Source organism: Phyllobates terribilis, unplaced genomic scaffold (genome assembly GCF_046119375.1).
Source record: "Phyllobates terribilis strain yellow unplaced genomic scaffold, ASM4611937v1 Scaffold_7__3_contigs__length_470593459, whole genome shotgun sequence".
NCBI lineage: Eukaryota > Metazoa > Chordata > Amphibia > Anura > Dendrobatidae > Phyllobates > Phyllobates terribilis.
The window spans coordinates 235,592,231-235,611,761 of NW_027362767.1; the positions used below are offsets into that span (position 1 = coordinate 235,592,231).

General features: G+C 43.0%; 1 protein-coding gene across 3 annotated transcripts in view; it reads right to left on the reverse strand.

Moving 5' to 3' along the window:
- The window catches only part of ARHGAP4 (Rho GTPase activating protein 4), a 102,325-nt gene that overhangs the window by 9,618 nt on the left and 73,176 nt on the right, over positions 1-19,531 (reverse strand). For 2 of the 3 annotated variants that reach the window (XM_073639828.1, XM_073639830.1), the window contains exons 13-21: positions 14,314-14,374; positions 13,199-13,276; positions 12,031-12,165; positions 9,961-10,063; positions 9,295-9,528; positions 8,826-8,902; positions 4,861-5,041; positions 2,182-2,271; positions 1,562-1,708 (exon numbers count right to left, since the gene is read on the reverse strand). In XM_073639828.1, the coding sequence (XP_073495929.1) occupies positions 1,562-1,708; positions 2,182-2,271; positions 4,861-5,041; positions 8,826-8,902; positions 9,295-9,528; positions 9,961-10,063; positions 12,031-12,165; positions 13,199-13,276; positions 14,314-14,374 (1,106 nt within the window). Of the gene's footprint in view, positions 1-1,561; positions 1,709-2,181; positions 2,272-4,860; positions 5,042-8,825; positions 8,903-9,294; positions 9,529-9,960; positions 10,064-12,030; positions 12,166-13,198; positions 13,277-14,313; positions 14,375-16,679; positions 16,708-19,531 lie in introns of all 3 variants that reach the window. The other variant, XM_073639829.1, reaches the window with a different exon arrangement.

Below are 19,531 nucleotides of genomic sequence, written 5' to 3' on the forward strand. Positions count from 1 at the left end.
GGGAACTCAGCCCCCAGGGTGGTGGAAACAGACTAGAAGTCACAGATACAGGCAACAGGCCTGGGTATACAGCCCCCAGGGTGGCGGAACAGACAAGATACAGGACAGGACCTGGCAACTCAGTTGCACAGAACACACTGAATGAAAGTGTTGCTCAGGCACCCCCTACTGGGTGGAGGGGGTTTAAGTATCCAGTGACTCACAGCAATAGGCTGGGGAGGCATTAGGAGTGCGCACACAGTAACTATAAGAATCAGGCACTAGCCGCGCCGCCGCCCTAAGCAATCAGACAAGAGACACAGCAGGTACTGGGGCAAAGTGTGCAGCCTGGATTGATAGGTAAGATGGCGGTCTTGCATGGTGGGAGGTGGTAAGCTATGCCAGCACGCCGCCAGGGATGTTACAGATTCCACTTTTCATTCCTCACAGACTCTTTGGAAAATGAAAGGTGGAATCTGATTGGTTGCTAAGGGCAACTGAACCAGTTTCACAGATCTAGTTTTCACAGATAGATCTCCCCCAAATCTGTTTTCTTTTCAGATAATTCAGATAACACATAATGGCAAATAATTTAAATACAGATAAATGAAAATGGATTTTAACACAGTATTGGAAATCTCAAAATGCTGAAACCATTAGAGCAAAATTGGGTGTAAACATTTGGTACTCAAGCCCCAAAGAGACAAACCATTTACCGCATTCGTGCCAAATTCAATGCCACTGGCTCAATCCTTAATGCTCCAAAAACTGCTCGACCCAAAACAGTCTGTACAGAAGATAATAAACAACTTGTTGCTGAAACATTTGTTCAGAGTCCAAAAAAGTCACCAGAAAAGCCTCTTTGGAATTGGGAATTTCACGAGCTTCTATCATGCGAATCCTGAAATCTATTAGGTGGAAAGCTTATCGTCCACGTCTAATTCATGGTTTATTGGAGGATGATCCAGACAGGCGGCTGCAATTTAGTGTTTGATAAATCTCCACCTTCATAACCTTATTACACTTTCTGTCCACCTACTTTTGGACCACCCTGTATATCCGGGTGGTTTTGAAACACAAGGAGGCAAGAGACCTGATCCCTGTGTCTGGGACACCATTAGCCCTGGAAGGCACGTGGCCTGGAGACCACGTCTGGTGAGCCTTAAACCACAGCTTTGGCAGAACAGAGCTAATAGAAGCAGCTAAGACCCGGAAAAGGTGAAAGACGGTGCTTGATATGGACATTAAGTGTTGATACCTTGCTGAAGACTGTATCTGAAGCCAAGTGGGCATATCTGTCACTGGAAAGGCTCTAGGATGTTACGTGTGTAACAGTCCTGAGAGCCACTGAGATGGACGATGTTATAAGCAGTTTATGATGAGTGATAAACTGCTGGACTTTAGTTTACTGGAAACCGTTGCATGTGTGCTTTAATTGACCCCGTGAAGTGAGTGCCCCCCCAACATGATCAATAGCGCTACCTCACAATAGATAATAGATAGATAATAGATAGATAGTAGATAGATTACATAGTTATGGGATAGATTTTCATGTGTCTCTCACTCCCGTCTTCCGTCTTACCTTTCGATGTGACTTAGCAGCCTTGGACCAGGGTGAGCCATCGGGAAAGGAATCCTGGAGGAGTCCATGAATGGGCTGATTTTTCGGATAGGGCTTCCCTCACTGCGTTTTCTGGGGGAGCATGCGCTATCAGAATTTACTCGTAACCTAAGAGAATGGTAAGCAAACATTGGTTAGTGTGTCAACTCTACTAGATTATTCCAAAGGTTAACTACTTGTACTGTAAAGAACTCTTTCTTATATAACAATACAACTACCTTACTCCACACCCAAGTATTTTTCCGCTCCAGCTCCTGCAATATTTTTACAGAAGCGCCTTCTTGCTCAAGCCTTAAATAGGATATATAGGGGCAAAATAATATTCAGGTCACAGGTTTTATTTATCATTATATGGAACTTAAGATTGTACTTGCTTTTGCAGCTGCTGCTTGGCATTGGGTGCTGCTGCTCAGATTACTGGTAACCTGTACACTGTAGACCTTCTTTTTTTAGTATTATATAACAGTTTGTTAAAGGGGTTGTGTGGGCATACTCTCCTGCCAGATCTGACATCAGGTGAGGATAGACACCACAGCACCTTAGGAGGCAACTGCCCAACACCCAGCAAGTTGATCTCTTACCTGCTGGGTTCAACAATATCGTCCGGTGTGACGGCGGTGCTGGACTCTGCTTCCTTCCTAAGAGCACGTTGCTCCAGCTTTTTCTCTGATCTATAATTAGTGAGCAGTCCATAGTCATATATACACATAATAATAATAATAATCTTTATTTATATAGCGCCAACATATTCCGCTTTACAATTCAGAGGTTCATATACAACAGTCATAAGTAACAAAGTTAAATACAATAATTAAAGCAAAAATAATGACGACCCTGCTCGTAAGAGCTTACAATCTACAATGAGGTGGGGGTGACACAAAGTACAGGGGCTTATTTACAATGATGGTCCGGCCATCTTGAGGGAATAGGGGATAGATAAAGGGTGCATGAGCTCATCACCACCCAATATTTGTAGTGGTTTTGGGTGCGGTGGAGTTTGATGGAGAATTACTGTACGTTCAGAGAAATAGTGAGTGGGCTATAAATATATAAATATATAAGAGGACGTCGATTAGGGAACGTGATAGGTGCCCTAAACTGATGTGTTTTTAGGAAGCGCCTCAAACTGTGTAAATTGTGGTTAGTCCTAATTTCTTGGGGTAGAGCATTCCAAAGAATAGGTGCAGCTCGAAAGAAGTCTTGGAGCCAGGAGTGGGTGTCACGGGTGTGTCAGATGTGCCAGACAGTCGCCCAGCATTTGGTTGCAGGAGATCCATTCGTTTGGCATTACAGACACCTTCTTAGCTGTCTCACTCTAGGACCCAGCGGCTACCTCTCTCCTGCTCTAATTGACAATCAGGCCTGGGTGTTTAAATACTTCCTGGTTTCTACACAGAGGTGCCGGTGATATTCACATGACCCCTTGTGAAAGCTTGGAGCAAGTGCAGTTCTTACTTCCTCTCTGGTGCTAAGAGGACGTGTGTGCCATCTCTCTGAAGTCGACTCAAGCTAAGCTACTTCCCCCGTGTCTGTCTCCCCTTGCTGTCTTTAGTTGTCAGTTGTAGAGACAGGGTGATATCAGATCAGCCTAGGAGGTCTCCACTCCCCCTTTTCCCTACTGTCTGGGCTCCCTTCCCCTCATCCCTTCGTGTCACATTTTGTCTTTCCTACACTGTGCGTGACATTGGGAAGTACGGATTAGTGCGGATGTTAGTCCAAAGTTGCTTGCGAAGAGTAGAGAACGGGTAGGCCGATAAAAAGAAATGAGGGAGGAGATGTAGGGGGTGTTGCACTATGGAGAGCTTTGTGGGTGAGAACAAGCAATTTAAATTGGATCCTATAATGTATGACTGGCACAGAGCGGAAGTGTCAGAGTAACAATTAGTCAGATAGATGACCCTGGCTGCAGCATTAAGGATGGACTGGAGAGGGGAAAATCGAGTGAGGAGGAGGCCAATTAATAGAGAGCTACAGTAGTCAAGGTGGGAGTGGATCGGGGCAACAGTGACGGTTTTTGTTGTTTCCCTGGTGAGAAAGGGGCGAATTCTAGAGATGTTCTTCAGGTGCAAGCGACAAGAGCGGGCAAGAGATTGTATATGGAAGGTGAAGGTAAGATTGGTGTCAAACATAACACCCAGACAGCGCACCTGCTAGCTCGGTGCTATTGTGGTGCCACATACGGAGAGGGAGATGTCAGATTATGGAGGTAAGTAGAAGCCTGGAACAGAAGAAGTTCAGTTTTGGAAAGGTTGAGTTTCAGGTAGAGAGCGGACATGATGTTGGAAACTGTGGACAGACAGTCACTGGTGTTCTGTAGTAGAGAGGGGGTGAGGTCAGGGGATGAAGTGTATAGTTGTGTGTCATCAGAATAAAGTTGGTATTGAAAGCCAAATTTGCTGAAGGTCTGTCCAATTGGGGCCGTGTAGAGAGAGAAGAGAAGAGGGCCAAGGACTGAACCCTGAGGAACCCCAATAGTGAGAGGAAGGGGGGAAGAAGTCGAGCCAGCAAATGATACACTGAAAGAGCAGTCAGATAGGTAGGAGGAGAACCAGGAGAGAGCAGTGTCCTTTATGCCGATTGAGTGGAGCATAGAGAGTAGGAGGTGGCGGTCAACAGTGTCAAAGGCTGCAGAGACGTCAAGAAGAATGAGCAGAGAGTAGTCACCATTACGTTTTGCTGTCAGAAGGTCATTGGTTACTTTGATGAGTGCAGTTTCTGTAGAATGTGGGGGGCGGAAGCCGGACTGTGATAGATCTAGGAGAGAGTGAGTGGAGAGGTAACTGGTAATGCGGGAGTAGACCAGGCGCTCCAAGAGTTTAGAGATGAAAGGAAGATTGGAGACTGGTCTGTAGTTATTTGAGCAGGAAGGGTCAAGAGAGGGTTTTTTCAATAATGGAGTAATGATGGAGTGTTTCAAGGAGGAGGGGAAGATACCAGAAGAGAGGGAAAGATTGAAGATTTTAGTTAGGTGAGTAGTGACGACTGTCGAGAGACTGGGGATTGGAGTAGTGGAGACTTGCTTTTGCATTCTAATATCACACTCGCGGGGGCCCGTTATGGTGGGATATGGGTTGTTTTGCAGGGTCGTTACAATGGAGAGCTGGTGGTCATCACCTTTATCAAGACAGTGGCTACAACCAATCATCTCCAGCTATCCAGTGTGAGGTTTCCACAAGATTACAAGCACAATGTTGTCAGCAGCTAAGACCCCAGACTTTTGGTGCTACAGAGTTTCCATATTCCTTCCAACCATCTCTTACCCCTCAGGAATGTTGATATACTTGTGAGGAACGAGGCCTCGCAGCCCTGCAGACTCCCCTCTCCACCAGTCACCGGACGCCTTCCTGTGCAACACAATCAAATCTCCCTTTTTGAATGATAGTTCCTGAGGAGTTCGAGCCGAGTAGTCAAACTTTGCAAAAGCCTCTACTGTGTCCAGCTCTGGAAAACATCAGAAAAGGGAGCTTTTGTTAGTAATGATAGATAGATACAGTTGTGCTCAAAAGTTTACATACCCCGGCAGAATTTTTCCTTTCTTGGCCTTGTTTCAGAGAATATGAATGATAACAAAAAAAAATTTTCTCCACTCATGGTTATTGGTTGGGTGAAGCCAATTATTGTCAAACTACTGTGTTTTCTCTTTTTAAATCTTAACGGCAACCAAAAACATCCAAATGACCCTGATCAAAAGTTCACATACCCCAGTTCTTAATACCGTGTTTTGCCCCCATGTGTGCAGAACATGTAATTCCCTGTTACACTTTTTGTAACAGGGAACTGTTACTGTTTGTAACTGTTGTGCCAATACAGTGGTCCCTTCTCCCCCACTATCCCTTGATGAGTAACTAACGAAACGCGATGGGAATGGGAAACCTTATGGGACAAGTGGAATAGATCTCCGGCTCATCATCTATACATGAGATATTTCTTTATGGGTATTGTGTGGGTGATTCCCCACCCTCTCCTGTTTGATTTATATCTCCTCTGTGGATTGTGCCTCTCTGGATGAAATACCAGCTAGTGGGGATCTTCTGTCACCTTGAGTAAGGCCATACTCCAACTAATGGTGAGATTGTTCCTTTCTCAATTATTTATATGTAGTGGGGGTCGCAATTTTGGGCATGTTTACCCTTCCCCTCCTGGGTTGGTGACTGAAGTCTTTGTGTGTCGTTTGTTGTTTTTTCTTGTCCATTGTCTTTTTGACTGGAGCCATGCAGCCATTTTAATATATTTACATTAAAAGTTATATTTTATTATACCTTCTACCGTGCTGGATTTACATCAAAACTATGAATTAACACATGTGGAATTATATACTTAACAAAAAAGTGTGAAACAACTGAAAATATGTCTTATATTCTAGGTTCTTCAAAGTAGCCACCTTTTGCTTTGATGACTGCTTTGCACACTCTTGGCATTCTCTTGATGAGCTTAGAGGTAGTCACCGGAAATGGTCTTCACTTCACAGGTGTGCCCTGTCAGGTTTAATAAGTGGGATTTCTTGCCTTATAAATGGGGTTGGGACCATCAGTTGTGTTGTGCAGAAGTCTGGTGGATACACAGCTGATAGTCCTACTGAATAGACTGTTAGTATTTGTATTATGGCAAGAAAAAAGCAGCTAAGTAAAGAAAAACGAGTGGCCATCATTACTTTAAGAAATGAAGGTCAGTCAGTCCGAAAAATTGGGAAAACTTTGAAAGTGTCCCCAAGTGCAGTTGCAAAAACCATCAAGTGCTACAAAGAAACTGGCTCACATGAGGACCGCCCCAGGAAAGGAAGACCAAGAGTCACCTCTGCTTCTGAGGATAAGTTTATCTGAGTCACCAGCCTCAGAAATCGCAGGTTAAAAGCAGCTCAGATTAGAGACCAGGTCAATGCCACACAGAGTTCTAGCAGCAGACACATCTCTACAACTGTTAAGAGGAGACTTTGTGTAGCAGGCCTTCATGGTAAAATAGCTGCTAGGAAACCACTGCTAAGGACAGGCAACAAGCAGAAGAGACTTGTTTGGGCTAAAGAACACAAGGAATGGACATTAGACCAGTGGAAATCTGTGCTTTGGTCTGATGAGTCCAAATTTGAGATCTTTGGTTCCAACCACCGTGTCTTTGTGCGACGCAGAAAAGGTGAACGGATGGACTCTACATGCCTGGTTCCCACCGGGAAGCATGGAGGAGGAGGTGTGATGGTGTGGGGGTGCTTTGCTGGTGACACTGTTGGGCATTTATTCAAAATTGAAGGCATACTGAACCAGCATGGCTACCACAGCATCTTTCAGCGGCATGCTATTCCATCCGATTTGCATTTAGTTGGACCATCATTTCTTTTTCAACACGACAATGACCCCAAACACACCTCCATGCTGTGTAAGGGCTATTTGACCAAGAGGGAGAGTGATGGGGTGCTACGCCAGATGACCTGGCCTCCACAGTCACCAGACCTGAACCCAATCGAGATGGTTTGGGGTAAGCTGGACCGCAGAGTGAAGGCAAAAGGGCCAACAAGTGCTAAGCATCTCTGGGAACTCCTTCAAGATTGTTGGAAGACCATTTCCGGTGACTACCTCTTGAAGCTCATCAAGAGAATGCCAAGAGTGTGCAAAGCAGTCATCAAAGCAAAAGGTTATTTTGAAGAACCTAGAATATAAGACATATTTTCAGTTGTTTCACACTTTTTTGTTAAGTATATAATTCCACATGTGTTAATTCATAGTTTTGATGCCTTCAGTGTGAATGTACAAGTTTCATAGTTATGAAAATACAGAAAAATCTTTAAATGAGAAGGTGTGTCCAAACTTTTGGTCTGTACTGTATATATATATTTTCATCTTTTACATTTTAAAAATTACAAAGAGGAAAATGGGCCGATGCAAAAGTTTAGGTGCCTGTACCTAGTAGCGCCCTCTTCTGAAAGTATCACAGCTTGTACACACTTTTTGTAGCCAGACAAGAGTCTTCTAGTTCCTGTTTGAGGGATTTTCATCCATTCTTCCTTGGAGAATTCTTCCAGTTCTGTGAGATTCCTGGGTCGTCTTGCATGCACTGCTATTTTGAGGTCTAGCCACAGATTTTCAATGATGTTCAGGAGACTTTGAGGACCATTGTAAAACCTTCTAAAACCTTCAGCTTGTGCCTTTTGAGGTATCTATTGTGGATTTTGATGTGTTTAGGATCATTATCCATTTGTAGAAGCCATCCTCTTTTCAACTTCAGCTTTTTTACATATGGTGCTATGTTTGCATCAAGAATTTGTTGAAATTTCATTGAATCCATTGTTCCCTCTACCCGTGAAATGTTCTCCATGCCATTAGCTGCAACACAACCCCAAAGCGTGACTGATCCACCCCCATGCTTAATGGTTGGTGAGATGTTCTTTTCCTGATATTCTGTGCCCTTATTTCTCTACACATACCTTTGATCATTGTGACCAAAGAGTTTTATTTTAACCTGATCGGTCCACAGGACTTGTTTCTAAAATGCATCAGGCTTGTTTAGATGTTCTTTTACATACTTCTGATGCTGAATTTCATGGTGAGGACGCAGGAGAGGTTTTCTTCTGATGACTCTTCCATGAAGGCCATATTTGTGCAGGTGTCCCTGAACAGTAGAACAATGTACCACAACTCCAGAGTCCGCAAAATATTTCCAAAGGTTTTTTGCAATCAAGTGGGGGTTCAGATTTGCCTCTCTAGCGATATTACAAGCAGCTCTCACTGAAATTTTGCTTGGTCTTCCAGACCTTATCTTGACCTCCACTGTTTCTCTTAACTTCCATTTCTTAATTACATTTCGAACTGAGGAACGGACAACATGAAAACTCTTTGCTATCTTCTTATAGTCTTCTCCTGCTTTGTGGGCCTCCACCATTTTCACAGTGTTTTTTTCGCACAAGGTTTTTGGCCTTTCCTAATGATGATGGTGAACAAGCCATGACCCTAACAAGCTAATTAAGGTCTGAAACCTTGGTTAAAGTTATCTGAGCGCACAAATCTCCAAGGTAGCCCAAACTTTTATATCTACGCATCTACGTAATTTTTAAATTGTGAATAAATGACAATATTTTATTTTTTTTGCCTAAAATACAAATGAAATGTGTCATATTTAACTTTAGGCCTTTTAGAGATCATTTCATCTTCAACTTGCTTAACTGTTCACAATAGCAGTAATTTTGACCAGGGGTGCCCAAACTTTTACATGCCCCTGTAGATAGATAACCTTTTCTTACCATCCTCGCTGACAGCCATTTCCTGCTGTATCTCTTGATCACTTTCTTCAATGGTCGCCTCCAGGGCTAGGTTATCACTAAATAAAATGATAGATGTTAATTTTAATAATTAAAAATGAAAACTTTCATAAGGGATAAAAAATGAGACCACATCATAGTCACGCTCTGTACAAATGAAGGGGTATGCACAGTAATGGCGTATCCTCGGCTTGGGTCATCCAGTGAGTGACAAGTTAGGGCATAGCTACAGCACCCGGCACAGTCAGGTATAGATGCACCGGTGCCTGGAAAACCACCAAAAAGTCTAATCTACTTCTAATTATTATAAAAGACATTTCTGGAAAATTCTGAACATTTACAATTAGTATTCTGTGACTCACATTCTCAATCTGTCCAACATTAATGGTCGTGGGCTGAGATGAGGGATGTTCTAAGCTTTCTGGACATTTGGCTTCAGGTTCACACTCACCAATATTCTTCATCCTCCTCTATCGTCATACACTTCTCATACACGGGACCGTCCAGTTCTGTTGGCCCCGGAAATATCCGTTCTTGGTAAATGATAATGGTCTTCACAACCTCGTTAACATGAGCCTGAACAGATACCGGGTCCTGTCCTTCAGGGATGGAAACCAATGTTGGACCAAAACAGACTGCTAAGTTATATGGATCCATCATGTTCTCATCACTGTACTGAGACAAACTAGAAAACAAGAAAAAAATAATACCAATGTAGAGGGTTTTTATTTCTTGATCAAGATTTCAACCACTTATAGTTGGAAGGGTTCATAAGCTGATTGCAAAATATCCTGCTGTTAGGGAACACAGTGATCAGCTACAACCTGAAAAAGAATCCAGCAGCAAGTGATTAAGTACCCTGCAATGCCCCCCGCAGGTGAGATGGAGTATTACACAATGCTCACTAAATTCACTGCAGAGTGATGTCAAATCAAAAGCCGTTCTTTGGTGGTTAATAGATGAGGTTTTGTATAGGGGACCCCCTCTATTGATTTAGAATTTCCTAATAGGGTCATTGGAAATGGATTTTCTGTAAAGGACAACCGCTTTAAGAAGCAAAGGCAGCAAAATAGGCAGTAATTTTGTGTTATCTGAATGGGTTCTTGAAATTACTTACTGGTTCAAGAAGGCAAAGAGGTATCTTAGGACAAGGGTGACGGTTGGGGGAAGCTGTGCCACCAACTTCTTCAAGTGTGCGACTCTATCCTGGATCTCCAGTTCTGATGGGTAAGATATACAATTATTTTTATAATAAACAGGCACGAATACAACTAAATACAACGATTTATGACACATACAAAAGGCACTTTGGAGACCATTTAGAATACGATGCTGAGCATGTAACTAAGATGAATCCCTATGATCCCTTCTTCAGGAGGTGGCTTGTCTCACTGATTGATTCTCGTGTAAATACACAGCAGTACATCTAAACAAGCAGAGCTGCAGTGTCAAGAATGGGGGGCAGTCACCTGGGCCTCTTATGAGACTGCAAGTGGCAGGGTGCAGCCTGGGGGGAGGGACCACAGGGGCGATCGCCTCGGGTGCCAAATTTTATGGCGGAGTAAAATACCTTCCTTAGAGATAGAATTGTGGCTAAGATTGTGGTCAGGGTTGGGTCTAGGGTTTGAGCTAGGATGGGGGCTATGGTTAGGGCTAGGATTGGGGCTAGGGTGGGAGCTAGTATTGGGGCTAAGGCTTGGGTGGGGCTAGAATTAGGGCTAGAGTGGGGGCTAGGATGAGAGCTAAGTTTAGGACTAGGTTTGGGACTAGGATTGGGGCTAGGGTTAGGGTGGGGGCTATGACTGATTAGGACTAGGATGGGGCTAGGTTAGTACTAGGGTTGGGGCCAGGGTTAAAGATAGAGTAAGGACTAAGATGGGGCTAGGATTAGAGCTAGGGTGGGGGCTACGGTTAGAGCTAGAGTAGGGGCTAAAATTAAGCTAGGATTGGAGTTAGGGTTAGGGCTAGGATTGGGGCTAGGGTTAGAGGGTTAGCGCTAGGGTGGGGGCTAGGGTTAGAGATAGAGTGGGGGCTAAGATGGGGCTAGGATTGGCTTTAGGGCTAGGATTGGGGGTAGGGTTAGAGCTAGGGTGGGGGCTAGGGTTAGAGCTAGAGTGGGGGCTAAGATGGGGCCAGGATTGGGGTTAGGTCTAGGATTGGGGCTAAGGTTAGAGCTAGGGTGGGGGCTAGGGTTAGAGATAGAGTGGGGGCTAAGATGGGGCTAGGATTGGCTTTAGGGCTAGGATTGGAGCTAGGGTTAGAGCTATGGTGAGGGCTAACATGGGGCTAGGATTGGGGCTAGGGTTAGAGCTAGGGTGAGGGCTAAGATGGGGCTAGGACTGAGGTTAGGGCTAGGCTTGGCGCTAGGGTTAGAGCTAGTGTGGGGGCTAAGATGGGGCTAGGGTTAGAGCTAGGGTGGCGGCTAGGGTTAGAGCTAGAGTGGGGGCTAAGATGGGGCAAGGATTGGGGTTAGGGCTAGGACTGGGGTTAGGGCTAGGATTGGGGCTAGGGTTAGAGATAGAGCGGGGGCTAAGATGGGGCAAGGGTTAGGGCTAGGATTGGGGCTAGGGTGAGGGCTAAGATGGGACAAGGATTGAGGTTAGGGCTAGGCTTGGCGCTAGGGTTAGAGCTAGAGTGGGGGCTAGGATTGGGGGCTAGGATCTAGACTAGGGTAGGGATAAGGTAATTAAATAGTTACATAAAAATGTAAGAAACAATACGATAATAAAAAAAATTAGAACTGTAAACTTTTCAATTTTTACATTTTGTGTTGTATTTTAGTTTAAAAAAAAAAACAACAGAAAAATAGAGGGTCACAAGCAAAATATAATTCCATCAGTATTTTCTTAAAAACAATTAATGTGCTTGGGGGATAAGCGGTTCAATACCAGACTGGTGATAACGGTTCCCGAGGGCGCAAAACTGTGGGCGACCCATTGGGAGGTGGATTGCTGTACCACTCTCTAGCTGGAGTCGTAAAATGCTCATTTTAATATTAGTCAGGAAAACTTTCAAAAGGGTGTCAGCCATTCTGACATGAATTTTCATAGTAAATACACCAGTTTAGTCAGGTCTAAGAGATGTATTTGATAATGTGTGCAGTTTATATTGTGAAATCTGGTGACGGATCCACTTTGATCAGTTCCACCCTATCCCAATATATCCACTGTAGATAGAATACACTCACGGAGGGAGGACAGTAATTCATTAAACATGTCATTTGGGAACAGTGGCTTCTCCAGTCCCCGGAAGTACAACTTCAGGACCCCGGCCACCGAGTCCACGTCATTCCCTGTGTAGCTGGAGTCCAACCGGTCCTCACCTGGAATGGAGCAAGGATTAGTCCTCCTGTACGAAAAATATCACACAAAGACCTAAAAAGGTCTAATTTCAGGAAGGTTTACTCTGTACCAAAGGCAGTGGGAAAAGCCAGGAACAAGTGGATAGACAGTGAGAATGCAGGGCTTAAAGGGGCGGTGCACTATTTATTACATTGTATGCAACTATTAAAGGTTGCTTTAAATGAAGGAAAATTAAAATGAACCTGTTTTTATCAGCTTGATAATTGGTATTATATATATAAGAAAACAGACCAAAGAAAATGTTAAACAGCAACTATGGTTTAAATTTTCTATTTTATGAGTTAACATAAGAATTTTGTAATATCGCAGCTAAATCTGTTTCTTTTTCCTCCTTCAGGACTGATGGTTCATTCTCAATTCATGGCCAAAGTGAAATCTATAATATCTGTCTTCAGTCAAGACAGATTTTTTCTTTACTGAAATAGGAGATGACAGTTGGTGCTTATAGTGTTCTATGGAGGGGGAGGAGCCAGAGACAGACATTGTTCTGCAAGTTCTCCTGAAAGGACAGTCACACCTCTAACTCCTCCTTCTTCCAATCTCCATAGAATTTTACGAGCAGCAGCTGTCACCCCCTTCGCTGAAGATTTTACCAGTAAATTGAGAGTGAAAGGAGGAGAAAGAAACATATTTTTTGTAATAAGAGTTTCATATTTTCATGTGTACTATTGATTTATGGAAAATAAATAATATAAAACGCCAACAATATCATGTCATGAAACAGTTCACCAGTAGGTGGCATCACGCCACAGCAAATATAGCACACGGGAAAGGAATCCCAGTAACTTTACTGTGTTGCATATGTAGTTACCATGAATATAAAAGCATAAGTGACATAAATAACAAAAGAGACATAAAAAAAATAAACAGCAGTATTGTAAAATGTCCTACGTTCCGAAACTTTGGCAGACGCCACCAATGGACCAGAAGGTGACCTATTCCCATTTCTCCATCAATCCCATGTGGATACTACACCCTTATGTTAACACAAACCTCTTTCAAAGGCACTGCGAATCTCATTCACCTGGACCTGTGACCCGGGAACACGGAATATACCCTCGTGCTGTAGACCTATAAGAAAGTATCGGCCAAAATTGTCAGAAATACTCATTACATACAGCAGCAGATCTTTAAAGAGAACCTGTCACTTGCCATAAATCTGGAATTTTTTTACCTGGTGTAAATGCCGCTGCTCTCCTGAATCCGACGCTGTTTTTCTTTTGTTTCTGCGCCTCTCCGTTCCCGAGATATGGCCCCATTTTCCTGGTATATAAATTTAGTCTTGTTGGTCAAGTGGGTGTGGTCATTGAGAAAACACCCTCAGAGGACCAAGCCTCCTTGACTAACAAGTATAGATTTATATAAAAGGAACAGAAGTCCATATCCCCGGAAAGGAGAGGAGTAGCAACTATCACTTGTAGACGGAAACTTTTCTCTGTGAGACTTTTTAAGAGTCACGCCCCCTTGGCTATCAAGAACAGATTTCTATAAAAGGAAGAAGAGGCCATATCTCAGGAAAGGAGAGGCGCAGGAACAAAAGAAAAACATCTCCGGATTCAGGAGAACAACGGCATTTATACCAGGCAAAAAAAACTATGTATTTACGGGCAAGTGACGGGTCCTCTTTAAAGATGAAAATAAGGAGTTTCCCAAAAATCCCCTCGATTGTTGATTCACAGAATTTCAAAATTCTTCACCCAAACATCCATTTTAGCCATTTACGCCATACCAGCTGTCTTCTATAGACTTCTGCTCCATCTATGGAACTTCCAGAAATGGTGAAGTGCTGCACTCAGTCCCATAGACAATGAACGGAGCAGACCCATAGCAATCAATACGCTATCGCCTATGCCCGTGAGTAGGGAATGACTTACTATCTTGGGAAAAAGGGAGTCTGTCACCAAGTTTTTGCCACTTTTCCTGCTCTCAGATGGGGCAACAAAAACCTGGCGATTCCTTTTCTCTTGCTGATGGTTTCCAACTGGAAATCAGATTTTCTTGCTTCCAACTCCACTAGGACAAAACTGGGCTGGAGGACAAAAGGACCAGCCTGTCCCGTAATATAATGTATGGAGCGAAATACTAAAGCGAATGACGAGTTTACCTACCGTGCAAGTTTATGAAGCGGATACAGCTCGATACGACCCGTGGAATGGCTTCTCCTGAACTCTGGGTGGTCAAGACACCAAGAGAAAAGACAAGTAAATGGCATGAGAAGGCCGTAAGATGTCTTCCTCATTGCTACCATTTTCACTACGTTGATGTTGGCTGCTAATTGCTGACCGGGCAGAAATACACAGGGGGAAAGCCAATGAGGCTCATAATAGACTAAATAAAATGGAAGGGGGCTACCAATCAGTATTCTACCAGAGTCCACCCTACATACACTGCTATTCAGCTGCCTGCAACATGGAGAAGTCTTGGGAACTCTTCACGCAGTCTTGGAGACCATTGAACCATGGGACAATTAAGCCTTCCGAGAAGCCATTCAATACAGTGATGTGTTTGGCCGGCTTCCTCCAGAATAGAACAACCCTATGATGCCACCTCTAGCCACATCCTGTTTTTATACAAGAAAATACTTCCTCTGCTACTATCACGAGGAGTATATAAAGTGTCACTCCGGCAAGACGTGAACATCTGCTATCACATTTCAGCCTTATTAGCCGTATTTCTGAAAGAGGGCATCCATGGTTTTCTAATCCTGGACAATCCCTTTAACCATGCATTAGATAAGATGTGACAATGACTTCACTCCAGGTTGAAGCCTATAATGAGATCATTTTGATTAAGTTGAAAAACAGGGATTGCTTGGAAGTGTGGCTCAATGGTTACATCGGTGAAGAAGGAAGTAGCTAGCTTCTCCTCCTAGTTTGGTATAAAGGGGAATTCTGGGAAAAATAAATATAGTTTTTTTAAGGTTCAGACTGGTTAAAAATATTTTTTATCAACTTAAAAAAAAACAGGATTGCTTGGAATTATGGCTGAATTGTTACATCGGTGAAGAAGGAAGTAGCTAGCTTCTCCTTCTAGTTTGGTATAAAGGGGAATTCTGGGGAAAATAAATATAGTTTTTTTAAGTGTTAAGACTGGTTAAAATATATATTTTTTATCAACTTAAAAACCGGGGATTGCTTGGAAGTGTGTCTCAATGGTTACAATGGTGAAGAAGGAAGTAGCTAGCTTCTCCTCCTAGTTTGGTTTAAAGGAGAATTCTGGAGAAAATAAATATATATTTTTCAAGTGTTCAGACTGCTTAAAATATATATTTTTAACAACTTAAAAAACAGGGATTGCTTGGAAGTGTGGCTAAATGGTTACATCGGTGAAGAAGGAAGTAGCTAGCTTCTCCTCCTAGTTTGGTTTAAAAGAGAATTCTGGGGAAAATAAATATACATTTTTTAAGTGTTCAGACTGCTTAAAATATATATTTTTATCAACTTAAAAACAGGGATTGCTTGGAAGGTGTGGCTCAATGGTTACATCGGTGAAGAAGGAAGTAGCTAGCTTCTCGTCTTTGTTTAATTTAAAGGGACATTAAAAAAAAATTTAAGTGTTCACACTGATAAAAATATTAAAACAATCAACATTTGTGCTCACAGAACCCCGACAGCTCCAGTTCAGTCCCTAATCCAGTCCTTGCTAATCTGTGCTTTTTGATCCTGTCTTCGATCACATTACCTGCTCAGACAATCATTGACTAAGGCAGGTCACATTTCCAGTGTGTCGAGAATGGGACCAGGAAGCACAGACTATCAGGGACTGGGTAAGTTCAGAACAGGATCAGTGAGGACAAATATTGATTCTTTTATTATTTTTAACCCCCTCTGAACACTTTAGATAATTTTTATTCTGCAGAGCACCCCTTTAAAAAGTAAATGTCATTTAGAGAAACTTTTGGCATATCATAATGACAGAAGTTATGATCAGTGTCATCCTGTTGCTGATACCCCACTGATCAAAACTAGGAGAGGCTGAAACTAGGAGAGGCAGCGTTTGCTGAAGACTAGCTCACTGACTTTCTATTGAGTAGTCTCAGTAGGAAGCAACACTTACTTAGAGTTTCTTTCTCTATGTTTCAGCGATCCGGGGGGTCTCAACACTCTGACCACCACCGATTAAAACTTCTGACATCATAAGTTTTTCAAAATAACAAAGTTGAGGGCAAACAAAAACTTCCTAAATGCTCTTTCATTAAAGACCAGGTGGTTCCTATCTGGCCAGACGTCTTGGGCTGATCATACAGGTCGTTGGCTGTCCTCATACAGATGGGGGCTGTATGGGGGCAGAGTCCTGGTGAATCTTCTACTTCTCGCCATTACTATTTAATCACACAACCTCTAACCATACAGAAAACAATAAGATGACATATGAAATAACTAAACAAAAAAAAAAAAAATGCAACAATAAAGACTGCAAGCAGACACAACAGCGCTGAAAGCCATGCATGGATAGAAGAATTACTGAAATGTACCTTGGCACGGGATAGGTACCGCCGTCTCCTGCAAGCAGAGCAGAGAGGGAAAAAAAAAGACAAAAGAGAGGATCGGTCTGTAAAGGGTTAACTGGAAGCACAAGCAGAATGAGATCAGACCCATGTGATAGCGCAGGGGGTACTGGAGGGGAAATCACTCATAGTATATAGTGCAGAGTCAATATGACACTTATAGAAAGCAGAGGCAGGCTTCCGATTAAGCAAATATAAGTACAGAATACAAAAAAAATGTAAAAAATAACATTTTTGTAGACAGGAAAGTTAAGAACCTGTCAAAACTATCAATCAATATCTAATTCCCAATCTGCGAAGTCCAAACTGGTGGCTTCTTTGGATTATGATGCCCTCAAAGTCTGTAGGTATCGAGATTTTCCCTGTCCGCTAACCTATAAATAAATCCCCCCTCTATAAGATCAAATACACAGCAAAAGGGGCAAGGTGGACCATGATACCACCATCCGGGACATGAAGGTGTCATGCTCCAGATGGAGGAGGCCAGGAGAACCTTCAAGAAGGTGTCATGCTGAAGGTGAAAGAGGCCAGAAAGAACCTTTAAGAAGTTCTGGTGCTACAGATGCAGGAGGCCAGGGTAATTTTCAGGAAGGTGTCATGCTAGAGGTGGAGGAGGTCAGGTGAACCATCAGGGAGGTATTATGCTATAGGTAGAGGAGGCTAGGAGAACCTTCAAGAAGGTGTCACGCTTCATGTGGAGGAAGTCAGGGGAACCTTCAGGAAGGTGACATGCTACAGATGAAGGAGGCCAGAAAAATTTTCAAGCAGGTGTCATGCTACATGTGAAGGAGGTCAGGAGAACCTTCTGGGAGGTATTACGCTACAGGTGGAGGAGGTGAAGAGAGCCTTCAAGAAGGTTTTATGCTATAGGTGGAGGAGGTCAGGGGAGCCTTCATGTAGGTGTCATGCTTCAGATGAAGGAGGCCAGAAGAACTTTTAAGAAGGTGTCATGCTACATGTGAAGGAGGTCAGGAGAACCTTCAGGGAGGTACTATGCTACAGGTGGAGGAGGCCAAGAGAGCCTTCAAGAAAGTGTCATGCTACAGGTGGACGAGGTCAGGGGAACCTTCATGAAGGTGTCATGCTACAGGTGAAGGAGGTCAGGGGAACCTTCAGGAAGGTGTCATGCTACAAATAAAGGAGGCCAGAAAAGCTTTCAAGAAGGTATCATGCTACATATGATGGAGGTCAGGGGCACCTTCAAGGAGGTATTATGCTACTGGTGGAGGAAGCCAGAACCTTCAGGAAGGTGTCATGCTTCAGGTGGAGAAGGTCAGGGGATCCTTCAGGAAGGTGCTATGCAACTGATGAAAGAGGCCAGAAGAACTTTCAAGAAGGTGTCAGGCTACATGTGAAGTAGGTCAGGGGCACCTTCAGAAAGATGTCATGCTACATATGAAGGAGGCCAGAAGAACTGTCAAGAAGGTGTCATGCTACATGTGGAGGAGGTCATTGGAACCTTCAGGAAGGTGTCATGCTACATGTGGAAGAGGTCATTGGAACCTTCAGGAAGGTGTCATGCTCCAGATGGAGAAAGCCAGAAGAACTTTCAGGAAGGTCTCATGGAGGATCTAGTGATTAATCCAAATCTTGGCAAAAGCTGCATATTACGCTTAGTTTCTTGGGAAAGTTGTTTTTTTTAACACTACCTCAAATTTTGGATGAAACAACCTCCATCCTTCTACTGAATTATCTTCTATATTACATGTTAAACAGTAGATAATGACACAGGGTGAAGCACCATCAACTATGAAAGAAAACTTTAATCTAGGCGCTCTCCTGAGCTATAATGGGAGGAAACTTGTAAATAAGAATCATCAATTTCATAAAATAACTTTGGGATTTAATGTAGGGAAGTTTTTGTACTATTGATATTCATATAAATGGTAAATGGAGTCGCCATTTAAAAATCTGGAGAGGATAATGAAAGAGTGTTACCTTTATAAAAGAAGGTGTGGGTGACCTTAAAGGTTTGTGTCCCTTTTCTTCCCTCCCCCTATTACATAACCTTATATATACATATATATTTATATATTGAAATCTGTATAGAATTATCCCATGATACCAGGAGTAATATATTATATAACACGTTTTCATTTCAGAAAGGGTCACATAGGACATAGAAAGCAGAGCACATATTATAGAACGGTACTGCATGAAAAGGGAGGTAAAGATTGGTCAGCAAAAGGGAAGAAGAAGAGATTGCACAGAGGAAGAGCGATAATGACAGGTGATAAGAAGTTTTAAAGATAAAGTTCCTTGTGCGGGCAAAGAGAAGGCAAGATACAGATTGTATATATACCATCTTGGCTGATTAAGTCCTACCCAGCTCAGCAACAGCCAAATTGGATGGAACATACAACTTTGTGATGTAATTTAAAGATAACCCGTCACTTTCTCCAAGAAATTGAGCTCAATACCGTGCAAAAAAAAAAAACAAACCCTGAGCTCCTCTGATTCTGCCAATCTTTTTTATTTTGCGATGTGTCTCTCCATTGCAGAGATATTTACAATTGTAGCTTTTGGAGTGCTGAATGTGAAATCTCTGCTTGTAGACCAACTGGAGTTTTCTTCAGTCTTTCCTGGAGGCGTGCGCTTTCATCCCTCCCTCCCAGACACTGCCAATCACAGCTAGGCAGCCTCTGAGTTGAAAGACGGCAGAAATGGATGCCGAGCTGTGATTGGCAGTGTCTGGGAGGGATGAGTGAAGGTGCACGCCCCCAGAGAAGACTCTGAAGAAACGTCCACTTGCACTACAAGCAGAAATTTCACATATTGTGCTCCAAAAGAAACAAATGTGAATATCTCTGCAATGGAGC